At 42.4% G+C, this 23,824-nt stretch overlaps 1 protein-coding gene across 1 annotated transcript in view; it reads left to right on the top strand.

The window, feature by feature from the left end:
* ENPP3 (ectonucleotide pyrophosphatase/phosphodiesterase 3) overlaps positions 1-23,824 on the top strand; it is a 69,394-nt gene that overhangs the window by 25,712 nt on the left and 19,858 nt on the right. Inside the window, exons 6-17 of the mRNA XM_063124672.1 lie at positions 256-353; positions 1,243-1,322; positions 3,234-3,353; positions 6,744-6,853; positions 8,228-8,293; positions 10,613-10,685; positions 12,562-12,670; positions 12,772-12,900; positions 14,397-14,428; positions 15,394-15,521; positions 22,412-22,478; positions 22,720-22,807. Coding sequence (XP_062980742.1) covers positions 256-353; positions 1,243-1,322; positions 3,234-3,353; positions 6,744-6,853; positions 8,228-8,293; positions 10,613-10,685; positions 12,562-12,670; positions 12,772-12,900; positions 14,397-14,428; positions 15,394-15,521; positions 22,412-22,478; positions 22,720-22,807 — 1,100 coding nt within the window. The remainder of the gene's footprint in view (positions 1-255; positions 354-1,242; positions 1,323-3,233; positions 3,354-6,743; positions 6,854-8,227; positions 8,294-10,612; positions 10,686-12,561; positions 12,671-12,771; positions 12,901-14,396; positions 14,429-15,393; positions 15,522-22,411; positions 22,479-22,719; positions 22,808-23,824) is intronic.

Genomic DNA, 23,824 nt, shown 5'->3' with positions numbered 1-23,824 from the left:
TGCTAGCTCAGGGCGAAGCCTGCTTTCTCAGGCTAGGTTGAAGCGTAGCTGTGGCAGCAACAGAAATGTGGCTTTCCTTTGATAACAACCAGCTTCCCTTTTGGTTCCCCAGTAACCTAAAATAGATTCTCTAAAATTCATTTTTGGACCGTCTTAAGCTTTGTTTTTACAGGAATGCGGCAACATCTGTTTCTCCGCAAGGAGCTGCATCTCCTGACTCATGTCACATATTGACTGTGTGGTGTTGACTTGCAGGTTTGATCGGTCGCCCCTTATTCTGTTTTCAATGGATGGCTTTAGGGCAGAGTACTTGGAAACATGGAGTGCTTTACTGCCAAATATTGAAAAGCTCAGTAAGTAACCTTATTCTTATAAGGTATTCAGATGAACAATTGTTTTCTGTAACCACTAGTTAGGAACTTTGAGATTACTTATAAATAGCTGCTAAAAGTGGGCATTCTTGAGGGGGGGGAATAGTTAGTGGAAGGGGAGAAGAATATCCTCCTTCCCTTCCTCTAGCTATGCTTCCTGGCTTAAAGAAGGTGTTCCTGGGAAGAGCTGCTGGAGCTTCCCTCCCACTCCTCCTTGAACGTGGAAGTGGCCACCTTGAACAGATGCTCCTTGTAGTAGAAGCTAAAGGGACAACCACTAGGGTGGCCACTTCCGAATCACCAAACAAGAGGATATTGGTTTGCATACAATTTGCATGTGCTAATATATGTGTATAGAGGGCAAATCTAGAAATTCTAATTCTAATTGAAATTGAAATACAGGACATCTCGCCATAGTGTGGAAGCCTGTAATCAGGTATCCTGTGTGCCTTGCTCAATGTGCTGTCCAGGTGCTGTTGATGGGCAGCATTGAGGCCCAGCCCTTCCTACTGATGGTTCTTTATCTTTTATCTGGACTTGGGCTGGAATGGCCTTCAAACACAGGATGTCTTCAAAACAGTCGACAGAGCTCTGGCAGCCCTTAAAATAGAGGACTGTTCTCTGTAAAAGAGGAAGCATAGCCAGACTACAAAACCATGGCCATCGCTCACCTCAAGCCCTGCTTGAGCAGAGAGTATATATGGGGTAGAGAATGGTTGCCAATTCCTTCTGCCGTGCAGCTAATAGGGAGAATGACCTGTGGGAAATATTTACAAGTATTTTTTTTGAAGTTTCTTTGCATGCTTCAATTTTTAATATAGAATATTGTCCTAGTTGTGATTTTATAATCACCAAGCACATTCCATTTCAGAAACCTGTGGGACACATGCAAAATACATGAGAGCTGTTTATCCAACCAAAACTTTCACAAACCACTATACGATAGTTACTGTAAGTAGCGGTTTTGCTGTTTATCAACACCATTTCTTTAGTATGACTATTAACTTTGCTGTTATTTTTTGTTCTCTAAAAATCCACTTGGCTTGGAAATCCACCAAGATTTGGCTTGGTGCCAGAACAATTGAAGAGAGCAGGCAACATGAGACTCATTGGTATTTTATTTAAAAAATCTGTGAACGATGGCAGCAGGAACATTTTGTCTTTCCCATAAGTATTCCAGGAATTTTGGTTGTTGGGCTGGGTGGTTGCAGAGAGGCAACCCTTTTTAATAGTAATAATAAAAAGATTAAAATTGTTGGCCATCTCATAAAGTGATTAATTAAGGTAACTGCCAAACCCACCACCCCTGAAAATTTCATTGAAATTTATCTGCACCAATTTACAGGGTGGCTTTAACTTTTACAAAAAAACAACAGCCCCACCCTGCTGAAAAAAGACTGTTGAGTAGAGAACGAAGTGGGATACATGCAATATGTGTGTACATTATGGCATGTGATGTCCAGGGCTGGCCCACCCATGAAACAGGATGAAAACCCCGCTTCATGCAGTGAATTTCACCCACCCACCCGCCGCCAAAAGTACCTATTGCTGCTCCTTTTGCTACTGCTGCACTACTGCCACTACTACTGTCGTGTCTCTCCCCACCCCCGTACTCCCACCCTATTCCTATTGCTGCTGCCACTGCCCACTCTACAGATCCTTTCGGAGCAAGCCAGAAGATGTCTGAGCTCTCTGAAGAGCTGTGTCAGCCAGAAAAGTGACTCCTGCAGCTTTTCAAATGCCTAGCTCTGAAGGGTCCTTCCTTGGACTCAGGCATTATGGAAGGAAGGGTATCTCCGGAAATTGCGAGCAGTACAAGCAATCTCTAGGGACACCCCCTCCCACAATGCCCTGGCTCTGAGGAAGGACCCCTTGAGCCAGGCATTTGGGTATGGCTGCCTCTCTGAGGAGCTACGCTGTTCACTTCAAAGAGCTTGGCTGCTTTGCAGACCATGCAGTGGCAGCAGCAGTGGCAGTGATGCAGTAGGTAGTAGGGGAGTAGAGAATGGAGCAGAAGAGAAAGAGATTGGATAGGGGGAGAAGAGGAGAGGCAGTCACGGAGTGTGGTGGAAAGGGCGGCAGACACAGGGGAGGGGAGAAAGGAGGTAGTGGCAATGGCAGCCAGTGGTGGTGCATGTGCTTTTCCATCTCAGGTGGCAGGAGAGCTTGTGATGCCTATCATAACCCCCCCTTCAGGTGTGTAAAGCAAAATACAGCCTTAGATTGTCAGAAGTTGTAAGGGAATGTCCCATTGATCTCAGTTAGACTTCTCAGTAAATATCCTTAGCCTCACACAGTTAATGGGATGGACATCTCTTTGTAAAATGATAAAGGCAACAAAGCTATGCACGTGTCAGTTAGCTGAAGATACAGCTGAAACAAGTGGCACCTGCAACAAAATGTTGCAGTGTGGAGGGCTCCTGTTCCGGATGCCAGCCAGCCACTTACTCCATTCCTTCCCCCCTCCCTGTGTATTCCCACCAGTCAGAGAGCATTTGGTGCCCAATGAGCATGCTCAGTTCTTACTGGGATGTTTTTGCATTCCTCCGTATTCCTTAGGGTATTTTCCCCTGCATATTTTTTGAATTAACCATGGGGTCCCCCCAGCCCTGCTGATACATCTTCTGTGTGGATAGTACTATTTTGACTACATATGGATTGGCACTCACTATTGATATATGCAACAAATATATGGGAGCAGAAAGCTAAGATTAACCCCTTAGGTTTTCAGCGGTTTTAACATCCATAGCGATACAATCCAGCAGAGTATTGAACATTACATAGCAGGTCCTGGGGTACACATTTACTTCAAGATAAGGATAACGATTTCCTCTTAACTTAGTGTGTATGCTTTTTCCTCAGGGTTTGTACGCAGAATCTCATGGAATCATTGACAACAATATGTACGATGTCTACTTAAACCAGAACTTCTCGCTTTCTGGGAGTGCCAAGTCGAACCCTGCCTGGTGGGGTGGACAACCTGTATGTAGCCTCTCGATGTGCTCCTTGCTTTAGATGTGAATGAAACCTTCACATGAATAAAGAAATATGTTTTCCCTTATCCCATCTATTCTGGCCCATGGTAAAGCACATTAAGAACACAATCCTATCCATTTCTAAACAGAAAAAAAGTCCTACAACTCCCAGCATTCCCCAGCCAGTGTGGCTGTCTGGGGAATGCTGGGAGCTGTAGGACTTTTTTCTGTCTTAACATGGATAGGATTGCACCCTTAGCCACTGAATACTGTAAGTAAGGGGGAAGAAAATTGGAGACATTGGATAGTAAGACCTAGTAGGTTTGTATACGAAAACCTGGTTTGCATGTAACAATAACCTATTGGTTTAAAAACAATAGGTTGTCGAGGACAAGTGGGTGCACTGCCTGCAGCACAAATGCCTCCTTGGTTTTTACTGCACAACCCACAATCACCTCCTTTATAGGTTGTAGAGCATAACATGGCTTGTTAGCGGTTATTTTTTTTATTTTTTATTTATTTATTTAAGGATTTTTTATGCCGCCATTCAGCCAAAAAAGGCTCTCACGGTGGCTTACAAAAGTATTTCTTGACGGTCCCTGCCCACAGGCTTACAATCTAAAAGACATGACACAAAAGGAAAGGGGATTGGGAGGGAGGGGGGGAAGAAAGCAAATTCAGGCACTACAATCTTAGTTGCAAAGTTCAGCAGTTACAGTTGACAGCAGGAGGGAGGGGGCTCTCAGCTGGAGCTGGACCCAGGCACGGTGGAGAGGTGCCTGGCTGCTGCTTCCTCCCTCACTGGTGGCCTCTGCAGTGACAGTTGACAGCAGGAGGGAGGGGGCTCTCAGCTGGAGCTGGACCCAGGCACGGTGGAGAGGGGCCTGGCTGCTGCTTCCTCCCTCACTGGTGGCCTCTGCAGTTACAGTTGACAGCAGGAGGGAGGGGGCTCTCAGCTGGAGCTGGACCCAGGCACGGTGGAGAGGGGCCTGGCTGCTGCTTCCTCCCTCACTGGTGGCCTCTGCAGTGACAGTTGACAGCAGGAGGGAGGGGGCTCTCAGCTGGAGCTGGACCCAGGCACGGTGGAGAGGGGCCTGGCTACTGCTTCCTTCCTCACTGGTGGCCTCTGCAGAGACAGTTGGTAGCAGGAGGGAGGGGTCTCTCAGCTGGAGCTGGACCCAGGCACGGTGGAGAGGGGCCTGGCTGCTGCTTCCTCCCTCACTGGTGGCCTCTGCAGAGACAGTTGACAGCAGGAGGGAGGGGGCTCTCAGCTGGAGCTGGACCCAGGCACGGTGGAGAGGGGCCTGGCTGCTGCTTCCTTCCTCACTGGTGGCCTCTGCAGAGACAGTTGGTAGCAGGAGGGAGGGGGCTCTCAGCTGGAGCTGGACCCAGGCATGGTGGAGAGGGGCCTGGCTGCTGCTTCCTCCCTCACTGGTGGCCTCTGCAGTGACAGTTGACAGCAGGAGGGAGGGGGCTCTCAGCTGGAGCTGGACCCAGGCACGGTGGAGAGGTGCCTGGCTGTTGCTTCCTCCCTCACTGGTGGCCTCTGCAGAGACAGTTGGTAGCAGGAGGGAGGGGGCTCTCAGCTGGAGCTGGACCCAGGCACGGTGGAGAGGTGCCTGGCTACTGCTTCCTCCCTCACTCCATGGGTTAACCCATGGTTTGCTGTTGGGTGATGTTGTTGTTGTAGTTACGTGAGAACAGGGCCAATGGCTTCTGAGATGCAAAGGGTCAGAATTTCAGCAAGAGTAGCCTTAATTCCTACCTTTCCCCTAATACCTGTGCCTAAAGTAGGGACATAGGAATGCCTAATTAGGGCATTGGCCAACACAGACTAGAAGTCTGCAATGATCATGTGCTAAAATAGTTGAGTGAGTCAACTCTCCAAAGTGTTGCAATTTTGTTTATCTTTGACTTTCTATACCACCTTCCCCACCTTCCTACCCACACATGATCTCTCTCTCTCTCTCTCTCTCTCTCTCTCTCTCTCTCTCACACACACACACACACACACACACACACACACACACACACAGTCCTTCAAGGAAGATAAGGCTCAGTTCAGACAACACATTAGTCAATACAGTGTGACTCCACTCAATGGTTGAGTTTTTGAGGGGGTACTCCCCACACAACATGTTCTAACTCCACCGTTGTGTGTCTGTGGGCTACCGTGGAGTTGAGTAAAATCCATTGCAATGTTTGATTGACAGTTCCTCTGCCCTCTCTCCTCCCCCAGTCCTCCTGGTGGTATCCCATCAGCCATTGCTGCAAAAAAACCCAATCCCGGTGGTTCTCCTAGAGCAGCACTGTCTTCTTTCGTCACTCTTGCCAGAGAACTCTGTAGCCAGTGAGAAAATTATTATTATTATTATTATTATTATTATTATTATTATTATTATTATTATTATATTCATTTATATCCTGCCTTTTGTCCAATGCTGGGCCTCAAGTCGGCATAACAAAATTTAAAACATATACATTTAAAACCTATAAATAGAGATATACAAAAGTTAAAACTATATTAAACATATTCCAATATTAAAACATTTAAAATGACAATTTTAAAAGTCCTTGGCACAGATGGAGGTCCAGCTCATTCACCAAAAGCCTGCCAGAACAAAAGAGTCAACCCAACACTCCAAGAAGCCTGCCCACAACACGCAACACAACAGTTGTGCAGGAACTCTCCTCTGCACAGTGTGATATTCTGCGTGGAGTGTTTTCAAAAAAAACCACCGCTGAGTGGAGTTTCCCTGCCAGACAACACATTTCTCAACAGTGGTGTAAAAACTCCACCGTGGAGTTCTAAAACCACTGTTGAGAAACTTGTTGTCTGAATGGAGAGTTAGGCTATCAATGGCTATTAGTCATGATGTCTATGTGTTACCTCCAGTTTTGGCAGCAGTATGCCTTTATGTGCCTGTTTCTGGGGAACACAAGTGAAAGAGTGCTATTGCATTCATGTCCTACTTACGGGCTTCCTACAGGCAACTGGTCAGCCAGTGTATGAACAGAACGCTGGACTAGATAAGCCTTTGGCCCACTTCTGTTCTTAAGGTGCCACACAACATAACCCCCTAAATAAAAACAGCATAAAGCAACTAACAGCCCCAAACATTCATGGCAGAACGTAAAGCAATTACGTAGCTAGCACCTTCAAAGTCCATGTAGGATTAAAAAGGTCTTGACCAGTCTCCAAATAACTGAGAGGAAGCCAACTTAATGAGCCTTTAATGACAGGCACTTCCATAGCAAGGGTGCCACCGCCTTTTCCTTGTAGTGATTAGCCTGATTTTAGCTCCATTAAGACTTCATATTACTGGAACTTTTATATGGGTTTGTCCTACAAAAACAACTATCTTCAAATGCCTGTATTTGTGTATGTTTCTTGCAGATTTGGCATACAGCAATGTATCAGGGCTTGAAAGCCGGCACTTACTTTTGGCCTGGATCTGATGTAAACATCAGTGGATCATTCCCTAATATATACAAGTTGTACAACAAGTAAGTTGAAGATTAGGTTTCAAAAAAATGAACTTGTGCCAGGTACAGAATTGTATACAGATGTCTGTACTTTTAATTAATAATATGCCTGAAGTGCAGATGCTTGTATTAGATTTCTAAAAAGCTGACACTGAACCAGGGTTTTATTCACTTTACAATTACTGGGTCATTATTTACCAACCAGTTCATAAGACCGTTAAGAGCCTCGTGTGGCGCAGAGTGGTAAGCGGCAGTCACTGCAGCTGAAACTCTCTGCACAGCCTGAGTTCAATCCCAGCGGAAGCTGGTTCTCAGGCAGCCGGCTCAGGTCGACTCAGCCTTCCATCCTTCCGAGGTCGATAAAATGAGTCCCCAGCTAGCTGGGGGAAAGGTAACTGCGACTGGGGAAGGCAATGGCAAACCACCCCGCTACAAAGTCTGCCAAGAAAACATCAGCAAAAGCAGGCGTCCCTCTAGGAGTCAGCAATGACTCAAGTGCTTGCACGAGAGGTTCCTTTTCTTTTTCCTCACATGGTTCCCACTAAGACTGTTAGTGGGAACCATGTGTCTTGTCTGGCTGCCAGGTCCTGGAACTAAATAATCTATCTTGCCTTTAATGCAGAGGTGTACAAGGTCCACGTGTAATGCTGGGTGGTGGGTTGGGGGCTGCACATATGCATAGGGTTTAATGGTTTTGTGGTTATACTGAAATATCTGCAAAATATTGCATATATACTGAAGTAGCCCCTACTCTTACTACGGTGCTACATGGATATGGCAAAGGGTTTCTCCTAAATCTTAATACAGATAAGTTGCTATTTCATCTGCAGAAATCTCCTTTCGTGCTAGAATTGGGCCCAAACCTGTCAACTTAAAAATGCCATGTCATGCTTGGCATTAAAAATGATATTATGTTGCATTTTTTCTTTTTTAAAAGTATGCATTTTTATTGAAAAAGAAAATATTTTCATACTTTTTTTTTACCAATAACAATACTAATGATAATAATGATGATGAATGAAATACATCAACAACTGAAACATGGTAGGAAAGACAGAGATTCAGTATGTCATTATGATGAGACCTGCAGCTTAATATCATTAATGTTTTCTCAGTAGTAAGTCCCATTACATTTAATAGGCCTCACAGGTAAATATGCATAGGACTGCAGCCTTAATTTACTCGCACTATAAGTTAAGCTGTGCAGAATGACAGATGTCTCTCAGGAAAACATTTAACCAACTTGCCATAAAAGAGTCTGAATCATCTTCATTATTATAGGCATAAATTTGTTTTGTTAATTTGTCCATGAAAGCCAAGGACCATCTATGTACCATTGTTTTATTTTAGAGATATGTGCTTTTGATGCCTAAATATCATTTGACTTCCTTGTAGATCAATTATATATGAAAAAAGAGTTACAGAGCTACTGCAATGGCTTGATCTTCCCAAATCTGAGAGGTAATAATAACCAAGACAGATTAGAAAACGAATCTTCTTGTGAAAGTCTACTCATTATATGCTAAATATTTGGAAGTATGCTTTCCTATATTTTCTACCCATTCTGCCTTCTCCTTTATCTCCAAACCTGAACTCTTGTCACCTCCCTGCCTTCCTTCAGTAATATACTTGCTCCTTGTTATTAACATCTCTTAGCTATTTTTCTTTCTTCCTGTCCCTTCACACTGAATTTCTGATCTCCCTTTCATCTTGCTTTGTTTTTTCAGGTATACTCTAGATGGCAACTTGTGGCCCTCCAGATATTTTGGCCTACAACTCCCATCATCTCTCACCATTGGCTCTGTGGGCTGGGGCTGATGGCAGTTTTAAGCCAAAACACCTGGAAGGCCCCACAGTAGAAATGGCCTCGTGAGAAATACAGGGACAGCTGCTGGAAATGTCAGTCCCATGTCGAGTTCCCTGTTCCTCTGTTGCATGGAGCAATCCCATTACATTCTGCATTTTGTTCCTTTGACTCCATGTCATTAGTCAGGAATGATATGGAAACATTGTCATGTGATCAGAACATGGATTCCGTTGCATTTCTGCCTTTCCCAGCCTGGCACCCTCCAGATATGTTTGACTCCAGCTCCCATGACCCCCAGCCAGCATAAGAAATGCTGACTGGGGATGATGGTAGTTGTAATGCAACACATCTGGAGGACACCAGCTTGGGGAAGGCTGCATGACATGTTATAGAGAGGAACAACAAACCAAAAGGGCAGCAGAGAACAAGACTAAACAATGCTAAAGAGCACACATCTGCATACAAAGTAAATTGTTTTATACAACACAAGTAAATAGTTTTTTAAAGATGCTTTTTGAAGATCATGATGAAACCCTGAATGTTATTCAATTTAAATCTTGCCTATGTTTATTGGTTTTACAGATAATGGTACTGTTGTTTCTGATGAAGTCTAATATATGACGAAGCAGGATAAAACCTGGATGCCTGTTGAAAAACTACTGTTAACTTATCTGTCTTATAAACAGTCTACCTACTTGTTTTGTATAAAACAATTGGACTTGTGAAAAACAACTCAGTTGACTTATCTGTCTTAAAAAAAAAGTATTTACTTGTGTTGTATAAAACAATTTACTTTGTATGCAGTTGTGTGCTCTTTAGCATTGTTTAGTTATGTTATAGATAGGAACTATGCAGTCATTTTTGTCAGTATCTCCAGACTCGACCCCTTCAAATTGTCCTTTTTGAGAAATTCTGCCTTGAGTCCTTTCCCCTTCTTTTTTCCAACTATTACTCCATTTCCTCCCTCCTTTTCTAACCTCCTCAAGAGTATACCCACTAAACAGTTGTTTTGCTGCTATATTCTGTGCACCATGTAGTATAATTGAGTCTGGAACATCCAACCCTTTGTATTTTTTATTCTCAGGGAGGGGTGATTGTGGGATTTTCTGCCTCAAATATCTGGTTGGGTATTGTGTGTGTATGTGTGTGTGTGTGTGTGTCCCCAATTGGTGCTCCATCTCAGGCCCGAAAACGTCTTAGGCCAGACCTGCTATGCCATTAATGTGTAAAGTGGGGATGGGATCTGCTTGTTACATCAGGGGAAGGTAATGGGGGAAACTTCTGATGCCATCGCACTATAACAACGGCAGAAATACTAGTGGTTTGCTACAAATTTTTGCAGGTCCAGTAGGCAGAAGGGTGTTGTTGTTGTTTTAACTGAGGCTGCAATGCGCCACCATCCATGAGTGGTGGGCTGCGTTTGGCTTGAAGGACCACAGTTTGTGCAGGCTTGCGGTCAAGATCGGTGGCATTCACAATTAAATGAATGGTTTTAGGCTGCCATCCTATTCCCAATTCCCTGGGAGTATCAAGACCCACTGAAATCAATGAGACTTACTTTGGAGTAGACACTGCCCTGGGGATAGGATGGTGCTGGTAGAAGGAATTTACATAGGTGGAGAAACAAGCCGTCAAATTTACATGTAGATAAATGAAGAGGCCCGGTTTTAATTCTTGTATGTGTGATTATGGGTAAATAACCTTCCTGTTACATGGAAATTAGGGAGAGCTAAAGTATAGGGATGGTCTCCGGTAAACAAGGTAAACATGTATCCCTGACTGAGTACAGATTCTGAGAACAGATTTTTAGGCATGGCCACTTTCAGACATCTAGTGTGTGAAATGTTTCTGTAAAATGGAACCTAAATATTTCATTTCATTTGATAATGCACGTTTTTTGCAGCTTCCTTTGAGTGAAGTTGGGCCATGATCCCCTTTCAACAGTCACACTACTCTTTTCTTTTAAATTCTAGGCCAGATTTCTATACTTTGTATATTGAGGAACCTGACACATCTGGACACACATTTGGACCACTTAATGGCGGAGTAAGCTTTTGTTTTCTTTTTTAATGTCTTCAACTAAGTTCCACTAGATACCCATATTCAGAACGGAGTAATCACAGCTGGCAAAGCTGCCTTTTAGACCGCACTCCCAATCACAATGGCTGTGCTATCTGGTAAAAGGAAAGGGGGAAATGAATCTAATTTTCTGAGTAAGAAAACACTGAAAGAATGCTAGGAAGGTGTTATATACCTGCAACAGGAGTGCAACCTTGTGGAAAGATGCCCTGATTCCTTGTAACAGGGCTGGGGAAACTATCATCTGTCAGCCTAAAATGTTTTCCCTTATTTCCCAGGAGGTCCCCTTCCAGCCCATCAGCTTATCTCCAGTCACTGCTTGGTGCCTCCAAAGCCATCAATGGAGGCATTTTCAAAGTCTTAATACAGCATGGATGGGCGAACAGGGAAACGGTCTTATCTCTAATCACTGATTGGAAATAAGACAGTTTCCCTCTTCCTTCATCCATAGTGCATTAAGACTTTTAAAAAAGCCTCCATCGATGGCTGTGGAAGTTTTCCCCCCAAGCTTAATTGCAACAAGGAGGGGGGATTTTGGGGAAGAGATGGTTGTGGGGAGGGAAGGACAAATCCTTCTCTCCCCAGCATTGTGAACCCCTTTGAAAAATGGCTCCTCTTAGGCTTTAAGTTTAAGGGATCAAGAGCAGGCCATAAAATTGCTCCCTTCTCCAGGCTTTCCTATCCCTTGGATGAATTCCTTCCACCCCTTAACCATTTGGAGACATAATAATGGTTAAGGACATTGGGCTGGGTGAGTAAGGGGATTCGTACATGACATAGGAATGTCTAGTGGACGGCCAATGTTAATAGCACGATTGTCACTGTCTGTACTTTCTGCATGTCATTTCCTCTCTGACTTCACTGCTTACAATCTGCCCCCTACCCACACCCCATGTGTGAGTATACTCAGAATTGTCTTTCATGAATCTAATGACTTTAATCCATAGAAGCTTATGCTAGAATAATGTTGCTCTTTCATGTGCCACAAAACTCTTTGAGGGCTTTTCCAAAAATTGTGCATTATGAAATCACTTTGGAACCATGAGCACCGATTAATGCAAGACATGTAAATTTCTACTAAAATTATTAATTGATTTCTCTATCACAAAGGTGGGAAACTGAATTACCCGTATTTCTTTGATTGTAAGACGCACACTAATTTCAGTACCACCAACAGAAAAAAAAACCCTAAGACACACCTGCGATTCTAAGACGCACCCCATTTTTAGAGATGTTTATATGGGGGGAAAAGTGTGTCTTAGAATCAAAGAAATAGGGTAGGTTGGGGGTGGGGCTGATGAACTCACCCAGCCAGTCCTCCTCAGGCCAGTTGACCTCAGTGGTTGGGCCCATGCCCATGAATGTTACATGGGTGGGGCCATGCTGACTGATATGCCGACTGGAGATTCTCTTCTGCTGGGGACCAGCTCACACCTTCCCGTATTGGGGAGGACATGAAATGAGTGAAGCCCTTCGTGATCTGATCCCTCTCCCAGTTGGGAGGGTGAGTGCCATCTAAAGTGAAATCCTCACTGTTATTCCCGACCAGTGATAACTGCAGGGGTTCCTGCTGTTACTCCAGTGGGAAATCACCACTGAAGGGATGAGGCTCGTCCAGATTGGTAGGCTAAATTTGCCTGCAGGCTAGAGGTTCCCCATCCTGCTCTGTCAATGGGACTCCAATTCGAAAACAGCCCAGAATGCAGTAGAAAGCAATATCAAAACATGCTGTTTAAAAGTTATTTATTGTTTATTTTATTCCATTGTGATTGACTTGGTTGTGGTCCTGTATTCAACATGAATGAAAAAAAATGGCAATGACACCTTTTCTCCTTCTGTATAGACAATTCAGGCCTTACAACTGGCAGACCAGGCCCTGGGAATGTTAATGGAAGGCCTCAAACAAAGAAACCTGCACAACTGTGTCAATCTGATAGTTCTGGCTGATCATGGTATAATAATTTTGCTCTTTTGTATCTCAGTGAAGAACTTTGTTGATCTTGCAAGTTCAACATTTCTTAAACTATTTAATATGCTTTACTCTCTTCTTTAGGCATGGATAAGACCTTCTGCAACCAGCTGGAATATATGACAGATTATTTTGCTCAAATTAATTTTTATATGTATGATGGTCCGGCACCTCGTATCCGATCAAGAAATATTCCGACAGACTTTTTTACATGTAAGCTTTGGACCATAGTTGCATAAATCATAGAGTCAGTGGGGATCTTGTAGGCCATCTAGTCCAATTCTCTGCTCACTGTGGGAAACCCAGAGCTAAAGCATTCCCAACAGATGGCTCTCCAGTTTCTCTGCTTTAGGACCTCCAGGGAAGATGAGCCCACCACTCTCAATGGCAACGGATCCTATTGTAGGATTGATCTTTCCATTCGGTTTCTTCTCATTCTAAACCAAAACCTATCCTCCCCTTACTATGGCCATTAAATCTAGTCTTGCCTTCTGGGGAAGCAGAGAACAAGCTTTGCCCTCAGACCTGTAAATGATAACCCTACAATCATGAATTACGGAAAACCACATGACTTTGCTGAGTGATGCCTCTATTTTAGATGTTATCACATGAAGGAGATATGCAAAGTCCTGAGATATAGACTCCGTGTTGTTTTACTACTCTAGTGCAGTGTTATAGGGTAGAATATGATCATAATATCATGGGGCAGCCCAGTAAGAGCCAAAATAGATGTGATGTCAGAAATACTTGAATGTAACTCTCTCTACATGAGTGATTTATTATATGCTTGTGGTTGGTCACTCATGGAGGTTTGTGGGTCCTTTACACAATGTCAGCAACCTCTAGGATGTCTCCTGCACTTTCTTCCTTTATTTCACTTTAAAAAAGATTGGAGATAAGCTGAAATAAAAATTAACATAGCCTATTGGTAGTGTGTAATGCCAGTGTGTACTGCCAGCACTGGATGGCGTTGTTTCATTAAACATATAGAGCAGTATCGAGAAAGGAAGTTTTCAATACCAAATTACATGTTCACTGTATAATGGTACCCATCATAAACCTGTAAAAACTCCAGAAGAAGAACATCCAGTAAGGGTATGGGATTTTTGCTTAATGTAGAGAAGCTCAATGTTTCCATCTTTTCCCCCCTTTTACTAAAAGCAGCTTATGATGTCGTTTTTGGATCAGAGCCATGGCAGAGAAGGAAGTGTGTCACCCTTTCTCCGTGCACTGATTCTGAGATACAAGTCACTCTTTCCCCACCCCTAAGCTGTTGTGACCCATGGAGAAGAAACCATACAGACACTGATAGTATGCCTGCATGTTGACCTGCATCCCAAAGCTAATAGCAGCTTAGGGGAAGGGAATCAACTGGATCACAGCTGCAGCACAGGAGGAAAGGGTTAATCCCTCTCCCACTGAGCCACAACTTTGATCTATATTGAACCCTTATAGCAGCTTTTAGCAAATAAATACAGAGAGAGAGAGAGAGAGAGAGAGAGAGAGAGAGAGAGAAAGAGAGAGAGATTAATGCATCTTCAACGTCACATCGAGTTTAGCAGTATGTATAGGTGAATCTTGCATCATGGGATTGATGGAGGAGGCTTTTACTTAACATAGATTTATAGTAATAAAGGGTACTTATAAAGTAAGGGTGGGGAATCACATGGTACCTTCAATGAAACTTATTTGTATTTTCTTCCAAACAGTTGATTCAGAAGGAATTGTCAAAAACCTCACAGTGAGTAAGCATTGTCATCCCTTTCTCCCTGTAGCTACATTAAGACTATGTTAGCAGCAAGCATATCATTGAGGTATTGTTCTGGATCTGCTATGGGCTTGTGAGGGCTAATCTGCCCCCACCTCCATCTTTAGTACCTATATTTTGCTGAACTATATTCAAGGAGCACACTAATCTATTTTGCAATAATAGAAATAGATCTCTACCACAAAAAAAAATCTACATCATATTATTATTGTGAAAGGGCTGTATACGCTCATGTCTAGGGATGGATAGATGCCCTTCACTATATGGCTGGAAGTGATCCTAAGAGATCGTCACATACATTTTACTGGATTGAGGATTCTGCTTTAAAGAAGAGCCACTGTGGTGTGTGTAGTGCGGCCTCCCCCAACCTGTTGCTCCCCAGATGTTTTGGACCTCAAGTCCTATTATCCCCAGTGAGCATGGCCAGTGGTCAAGAATTCAGGGAATTGTAGTACAAAATGTCTGGGGAACTAGTGTAAGCTTTTCTACACAAGGCATTTATAGTGTGCTTGTTATTCCTGATACGGAATAATAACGCTCGTTATTATGGTTGTTTACAGGGTCTTTCGAAAATGCTGTGACCTCCAGTTTCTCTTCTGTTTTTTAAGAGTATTTTCTGGGTGAAATGGAGTATTATTTCTGAAACTGAAAGAGAATGTATTTTCCTACTTGTGTAATTATATTATTTGACTATAGCACAGTGCCACCTAGAGGTTATGTAGCAGAAAAGGAGGAAAGGAAAACCTCTTTGTGTAGGGCTCGGATTCCGTGACAAAACCAAAAGTACATATAGTGGATTAACAGCTGTGTGTAGAAAAGCTCTTAATCTCTGAGGGTACAGATATCTTTCAGAGACTCTCCTAACAGGTCTATGTCCATAATTGTATTTTTTTTCTCTGTGATGTGAAAATCTCACAAGTTCACTTTTCCATTTTCAGTGCCGAAAGCCAAATCAACACTTCAAAGCCTACTTGACTCCAAACTTACCAAAGCGTTTGCATTATGTGAACAACGTTCGTATTGACAAAGTTCATCTCATGGTGGATCGGCAGTGGTTGGCTGTGAGGTATGGTACTGTTGTTGAACATATAGCCAGGGCTGGCCCTACCATTAGGTAGAGTGAGTGCCCCAGATTTGGGGGTACTATCAAAGTCTCTATTGCTTAATTCATGCATGCATTAATTTATTAATTCACTTTATATCCCACTATATCTCAAATGTACTGAGCAGCTTATATAAGTATTTCACATTTTATATTAAAAAGGAGGGAAATACCCCACAGAAGTAGGGTTTATCATTCACACATGCTTGTAGCAAGGGGCGGGGCACAACGCTCCTGGCAGCCCTACTTCCTGTGCCCGGTGACTGGGGTCAGAGTATCCTTCCTCTTTGCATTTACAGCCACAGGGAAAATGACTGACTAAAGGTGAAAAGGGTGATAATAATTAAGCTCCTAAAATCGCTAATAAATGTATTTGTGAACCGCCCAGAGAGCTCCGGCTATTGGGCGGTATAGAAATGTAGTAAATAAATAAATAAATAAATAAGTATGAAGAGTTATATTTGGGAGGGAACTTGATCAACAATTAGGACCAGTTTGATCTTCCCACGGACTGGACTGGGGCACTGGGGCATCACCAATCTCAGTGACGTTTATTATCAAACCTCTCTTTCGCTGATACCACCCTGTTCTTTATTTTCTAAAAGAATGAGGGAATAATAAACCTTTTGTGTGTGAGTGTGCATATGTATTGTCTACCTGAAGTAACGCAAATGACCGAGCAGACGTGGTTGTTCAACAAAATAAGAACAAAGTTTGTATAGAAAAAGATTTTAAATGACACTTTAAGATTGTTCTATGTTATCTGCATACATCTACCTCCCTCAACCTCCCAGGGAATACTAAGCACCTCCAAATCCTATAATCCTACTTTCAAGCCTCTACTAAACTTCACTCCTTCCCTCACTAACTCCTTAACCCTGACTCCTCTAACTCAGAGGAAATCTACATGTCGTACTGAAGGCGCTTGCATGCGCCTTCAGTGTGCCGTCAAAACGATGGTGTAGCCGGAGAAAGAAGAGACGGAGGAAGAGGCGGAGGAGGCGGCAGCAGCGGCAAGGACGCGGCCGGTTCCCCAGCCGCCACCTCCTCGCCGGCCTCCTGCTGCCGGGGTAAGAGCCACCCAGGTCGGAGAGCTCGGCGGAAGCGGAAGCCGAGCTCTCCGACCCGGGTGGCTCTTACCCCGGCAGCAGGAGGCCGGCTGCTAAACTGTCCTCTCACTCCCCCTCCTCTCTCTCCATTCAAATCAACCAACCAATCAGACAACACCATTCACACTCCTCACCTTTCTAACTCCCCCCTTCCACTTACTTACTCTTTCCTGAAAATTAAAGAACTGGCCACAGCAAATCTAAACCTGAACCAAACACTTAAATATATACATAAAGAATAACACAATTTATCATTTTGTCAGAGGCACCATTTGTATTTTCTACTTTCGTCCATCTCTGATTCCAATTGTTTTTTAAAAAGTCTCCTTTCCTAAAAGATTGTATCCAGAGTTAGTCATGTTTAAATTAGGCACATTGAAATCAGTGGGACTTAAATTAGCCACGTTAATCTACTCTAAGCATGACTAAATCTGGATACAACCAATAGTTTCTAGTTTTCTGTTTGTTTTAGTAGCTCTGTATCCTTGGATTACTGCCAATAGTGTTCATTTAGAACACACATTTCTTCAGATAATTAAAACAATACCTAGCAGGACATGAACGCTCTCTCTCTCTCTGTGTATGAATGTATGTGATGGTGTGAATGTGTGTGTGTGTGTGTATATGTGTGTGTCTTTGCAAGCTAGATTTTTGTTTCACATGTAGTTGGTGTTTCTTGTTTAGTGTAATTTATTTCCTAGAATCTCAGAAGTGAGTGCAATCCTGGCCTAATTTATTACTAATATTAAGATTTGGTTTCCCCCCCCCTTTTTTTTTTTTTTAAAAAAAACCCCATTGGCATCAAATGGGACTTAACCGCCTTACTTCAGTGGGATTGAATTAAATTCAAAATCTGCCACTTGAACCTCCCCATTCTTGAGATCATCTGCTGAGGCCTGTTGCTGGGAGGTGGCTACTGGAGAAAGAGTCCTTTCAGTTGTGATGACCCACTTATGGTATGCTCTCATCTGGGACTTTTGCCTGGTGCCTCTTTTTCTGTCATTTTGGCACCAGGCGAAGACCTTTTCAATCAGCCCGGCTTTTTTAAAACATTGTGTTAACTGGTTCTCATTCTATTGCTGCTGTGCTCTTTTGCTACTGCTCCAGTACTCATTGTTTCAGAGCATTAGTTTTTATTAATTTAACTTGATTGTTTTAATATCCCTGTAAACTGCCTTGGGAAAGGTAACACTGATGGGTTCGATATACTACATTAAATCAACTAGTCTATATGGAAATGCACACAATTTCATATTAATGATGATCTGAAAATTCCACTGAACCTAAAGTAATTGAGGACTAGTGTAGGAAATTATGCACAGCTATCTCATGGGAATCTTTAATTTCCCTCAAAACAGAGAAGTTAGTTTTCCTTTATTACTTAGTGTTTCCCAAAAAACAGATGAGGTTATTGGATGATGTAATTAATCACCATGATTTATGTATCAGTTCCAGAATCACTTTCGCATTCCCTTCTCCGACAGCTGTTGAATGAAATGCGCAGATGGAAAAAGAGGCTTTACAAACCCATTTAGGCTGGGGTTGAAATTGAAGTTCAGTATGAAGGAGAGCTTTTTAGGCAAATTCCTAGTGAACGCTCTTTCTAAGCAACTGGACCGCCTCTCTCTTCCCTCCAGCATTTCCATATTAATGCATTCCTCTTCATGCTGTGGCTATGAGCGAGGGCCACACATTGAAACAACTATTCTGTACAATGCTTGTACTTTAGTGGGAAAAGGTACAAAGGAAACTGAAGAGCAGAAAGGCAAATGACAAATGTTAAGTCTTACTTCATTAATTAAAATATTTATAAGCTGCCTTTCATCCAGCAGGCTCGGCATTGTTCAAAAGAATGGAACCTTAAAACAATTAAGCAATTTTAAAACACAGGAAAGAATAAAAAGAAAAACCTCCAGAAAAATACAACCAACTGTCACCCCTTAAAGGCCAACAGATGAGCAAACGAGGTCATTTGCATATTCTCACTTCATAATCTTTGATGAATATTGCAATATCTTCATCTTCATCTCTTGAAGGAACCCAGATTCCGGCTGGACATCAGGAAAAACTTCCTGACTGTTAGAGCAGTGCGACGGTGGAATCAGTTACCTAGGGAGGTTGTGGGCTCTCCCACACTAGAGGCATTCAAGAGGCAGCTGGACAACCATCTGTCAGGGATGCTTTAGGGTGGATTCCTGCATTGAGCAGGGGGTTGGACTCGATGGCCTTGTAGGCCCCTTCCAACTCTGCTATTCTATGATTCTATAATTTCCTCTTCTGGATCCTGATGCTAGTGCTACAGTGAGGCAATTTTAGATCCTGGGCTTAATTATCTTACATGCTCCCTGCTCCCCACTTTTAACAAATTCAAAAACAACAACAACAACAACAACAACAACAACAAAACACCCAAAAACTGGTAATGTATGTTTCTTCATTTATTTCAAAATGTGGTAAGCCAGCCCTGCTGCATTGGGGGACTGTTCTCATTCTCCCCCAATCCTGCTCTGAGAGCCTGTGAGACATTCCTACCTATTTACCAATGAGAATAGTTTTTCTATCAGACCTTTCCCACAGCAGGCAACACCTTCTACCACACTCTCTGTAACAGTGCCACCAGGTCCCACACCTTTACTTCACTAAATGTGAAGACATTATTCTGATGAATATGATTCTCTTATCACTTTTGGCGTTTGGTAGCCACAAGCCGTAGGTGTAAGTTTTTGAAAAGCAATACATATTTATTATGTACAGAATTAAGGTGTTAAACAGTAAATAACCACTTTACTTGAGCTTATAATACCTACTAGGAAATTCAGGAACAAAAACATGTTTAGAATGTATCTATTATTCAACCTTGTAATGAAAAATTGACAAAATATTGACGGTGTTTGAAGTTAAGAAACATCCAAGAGAAGTTCTAAGCAGAATTTACGCTAATCTCTAAACCGTGATCCAAGATAGCTGAAGAGGAAAAAAAAATATTTCCAATAATCCAGACTTTTAGTTTGGCAGACATTGTTATTCCATCTATATGCCTTTGAAATAACACAGCTGTGAGTGAGCTAACATTTCCAGGCAACCACAGTTATTGTTAGTCACATTATTATGAAATGCCTTTGGCACCTCAAAGGCAGGTCAAGGAGAAAAAATAACTATTGGGAAAAACAAGCCATTCTAAACTATGCAAATGAAAGTTCCTTTATAAATCTAAGCCATTTTTGCCAGGTGTGTTCCAAGAAGGTTGGATGGGCAATGCTGGAAATTTTTAGATTTTTCCCCCTGTCTAAACATGCTTAGGATTGTGCCCTAAGAGCAGCATATTTCTATGTGCCTGGGAGCCTTATGCTCCACGGCTTCCTGATATGTGTCCATGTGGCATAATGAAGTGCATCTTTGGTCCACACTTTACAAACTTACTGAAGGATATGCTACAGTAATTCTAGGATACAAACATATATGTCATACAAAGTGTGGGGCTAGCCTAAGTAGCAGCACTTCCTTGACATGCTTAACCACTGGCCAAAGAAGAAGACAGTGCTGCTGCTTGCTTGTTCTACATAGGGATCTATCTATTTGGATATTAAAAACTCCACCTTAAGAATATAAGAAGCACCATGCTGGATCAGACCAAGGGTCCATCTAATCCAGCATTCTGTTCATACAATGGCCAACCAGCTGCCGACCAGGGTCCTCTCCCATGTTCCTCAGCTACTGGTGTACATAGGCCTCCTGCCTCTGATACTGGAGTTAGCACATAGCCATCATGACTAGTAGCCACTGATGGCCTTCTCTAAGAATTTATCCAACCCCCTTTAAAGCAATCCAAACTGGTGGCCATCACTACATCTTGTGGTGGTGAATTCAATAGTTTTAACTATGCGCCGTGTGAAGTAGTACTTCCTTTTATCTGTTCCGAATCTCCCACCAATTTCCAAGGCAGCTTACAAGTTTGAAAGATATACAATACAAATAAAAAAATTAAATACTAAGATGCTGTTCGTTTAAGAGACCAACAGGGCGTCAAACATCAAATATTTAAAAAGGACTTTGCCTGCCGTCTGAAACTAACCAGTTAAGCACCAGGCAAGCTTCCCTAAGTAGGGTGTTCCATTTGTTTAGCCGTCAGGTGTCTTAGCACCATTTCTCATCCCCTTCCGCACCTCTGCCAGGGGCTAGGGGTTCTTTCTACTTCCCATGTTTTAATTAATTAATTACATTTATATGCTGCCCCACAGCAGAAGCTCTCTGGGCGGTTCACAAAAGTTAAAACAGTAAACATTAAAAAGTATGCAAAATTTAAAAACCATCAGAAACATAAAAGCAACAGTATAAAAACATCAGTATCCATTTAAAAAAACATCCGTTAGAAAACAAACTTAGCATTGTTAAATGCTGTTAAATGCCTGGGAGAAGAGAAAAGTCTTAACCTGGCGCCTGAAAGATAGCAGCTTAGGTTGATATACCAGCTACGCCCTTATCTGGACAGAGATAGCCTAGCTACAGTTATCCATGCTCTGATAACCTCTCGCTTGGATTACTGCAATGCATTATACGTGGGGCTGCCTTTGAAAATGGTCCGGAAGCTTCAGCTGGTACAAAATAGGGCAGCCCGTTTACTAACAGGGACTGGCCGGCGAGATCACATTACGCCAGTCCTTTTCCAGCTTCATTGGCTGCCAGTCCAGGTCCGGGCCCGATTCAAAGTGCTGGTATTGACATTTAAAGCCCTAAACGGTTTGGGGCCAGGTTATCTGAAGGAACGCCTCCTCCCATATGTACCTGCCCGGACCTTAAGATCATGTACAGGAGCCCTTCTCCGTGAGCCCCTGCCAAAGGAAGTGAGGCAGGTGGCTACTAGGAGGAGGGCTTTCTCCGCTGTGGCACCCCGGTTGTGGAACGAGCTCCCCAGAGAGGTCCGCCTGGCACCTACACTGCACTCTTTTCATCGCCAGCTGAAGACCTTTTTATTCACTCAGTATTTTAACACTTAATTTTAACTTAAATTTAAATTTTACTGTTTTAACTCTGTATTTTAATCTTATATCAACTTTGCTGTGTGGTTTTATCCTGGTTGCGCTTTTTATACTGTATTTCGTAATTGTGTTTTTAACCTGTTGGGTGTTTTATTGTGGTTTTAATTTTTGTGAACCGCCCAGAGAGCTTCGGCTATTGGGCGGTATAAAAATGTAATAAATAAATAAATAAATAAATAGCTAGCAGTGTTGGCACCAGGCGAGCCTCACCAGGGAGATCATTCCACAGTCTGGGGGCCATCACCGAAAAGGCCCTCTCCCTTGTTGCCATCTTCCGAGCTTCCCCAACCAATCAAAAAACATGGGCAACATTCAAAGAGCAGATTTGGTGGTCATGTGGTGAGCTGCAGTGGGGAGACGGACTCTGTTCTGTCAACAGTGTCTGCTGCTGTGGTGGATGAATACCATTGGACACAAGCCCATGAAATGAATGTCCTGACAGTGCCATGTAGCCAATTAGATTTGACTACGTGCTGGTTATATTGCTGAGGCCAAATAAATCCTATTCAGATCGAGGGCAAAACTTCTTGAGTTAGGCCATGTATTCTATTCAATTGTTCTTTTGAAGCACTTACCAAAAACTGCTGAAAGGAGTGCTTTTTGACATGGATTGCAAAAATAATTCCTCTTTGGAATCAGCCCTAATTTGGAGAACTTAATATTACTGTTTGAATGTTCACATGTTAATAAAATATATGTCTCTTTTTAGGTCCAAAAGTTTTACATTTTGTGGTGGTGGTAACCATGGATATGACAATGAATTCAAAAGTATGGAGGTAAGAAGTTTTGTTTTGTTGTCTGAGAATATGTATCAAGCTCCAGTGTAGATCTTTTCCTGGACTATATATTACAATTTTTTCCCCTGAAAGAAGCCTACTGTCTCAAATCAGTAGCAATCAATTATGCTTTTCCCCCTTATATGGCATGAATTAAAAGTTTGCTAAGCCAGCTTTATTTATTTATTAAAAACTCATCTGAAAGCTGTTTAGTAACACCATTTTTATTATGACTATCCAGGCCATCTTTGTAGCACATGGACCAGGATTTAAGGAAAAAACTGAAGTGAAGGCTTTTGAAAACATTGAGGTTTACAACTTAATGAGTGGTGAGTATAAACTAGACCCCGTACATTTTGCACCAAATCTTTCGTAAATTCTGCAGCAAGGAAAACCAAATTCAGTGAAGTGGGTGCTTTAGACGACATTGTGATCCTCTAGTTTTCCTTCTGTTTTCTCAGAGCACTTTCCCAGGGTTTTTTTAGAGCAGGGAAAATGGAGTATTATTTCTAAAAGTGAAAGAAAGGGTATTTTATTGCTTGTGTTATTCTGCTATAGTACAACAACACCGGGAGGTAATGTAGCAGAAACACAGAAAAGGAAACTCTCTTCATGAAATGAAATGGTGTGTGGGTGTGTCTGGTTTTGGGAATCAATAATAACAACAACACAGAAACCTTCAGAAACTGGGCCTACCAAAATGCATTCACACCAACATCCAGAAATCAGTCATCCGTAAAACATGCTCATCTGTCAGGAAATTCCTGAATCAGTAAAAGACAGCATGACCTGGCAAAGCCCGTCATATCCATCAAGAAAAACCTCCACAAGTGAGAAAAGAGATGATGATGATGATGATGATGATGATAAATTCTTTCTAAAAAAAAAAAGACTCAAAGTGACTTACAACAAAAACATATAAAAATTAAAACATATAAAGATTTTAAACAATTTAAAGTAGCTAAAAACAATTATCAATAAAATACCACAAACCCATAAAACAACTAAAACTTCAGTGACAACTGTAAACAATTCAACTGATGCATTAAGAAGTCTATCCTATGACATTAAGTGCCTGGGAATAGAATAGAATTTCCACATGATGTTGGTAAGAACCAGTTGAAATTATGCACTGAAACGATATGGCCAAAGCTGATTATGCATGTAGTTATTTCGACATTCTTCTCATGCAACCCAACTTGCATGAGAAGGTCCCATTCACTCACGACCAGCGCAATACAGTTGCCACCTACCCATTACTGAACTCCAAACCACACATTGGTGTTGTTTTGCTGAAGGAATCAACATAAGATGGGTGGCTTCGGTGGGGCAGAACCACACCAGCG

This window comes from Elgaria multicarinata, chromosome 4 (genome assembly GCF_023053635.1).
Source record: "Elgaria multicarinata webbii isolate HBS135686 ecotype San Diego chromosome 4, rElgMul1.1.pri, whole genome shotgun sequence".
Classification (NCBI taxonomy): Eukaryota; Metazoa; Chordata; class Lepidosauria; order Squamata; family Anguidae; genus Elgaria; species Elgaria multicarinata.
This window is presented reverse-complemented; position numbering and strand designations above follow the sequence as displayed.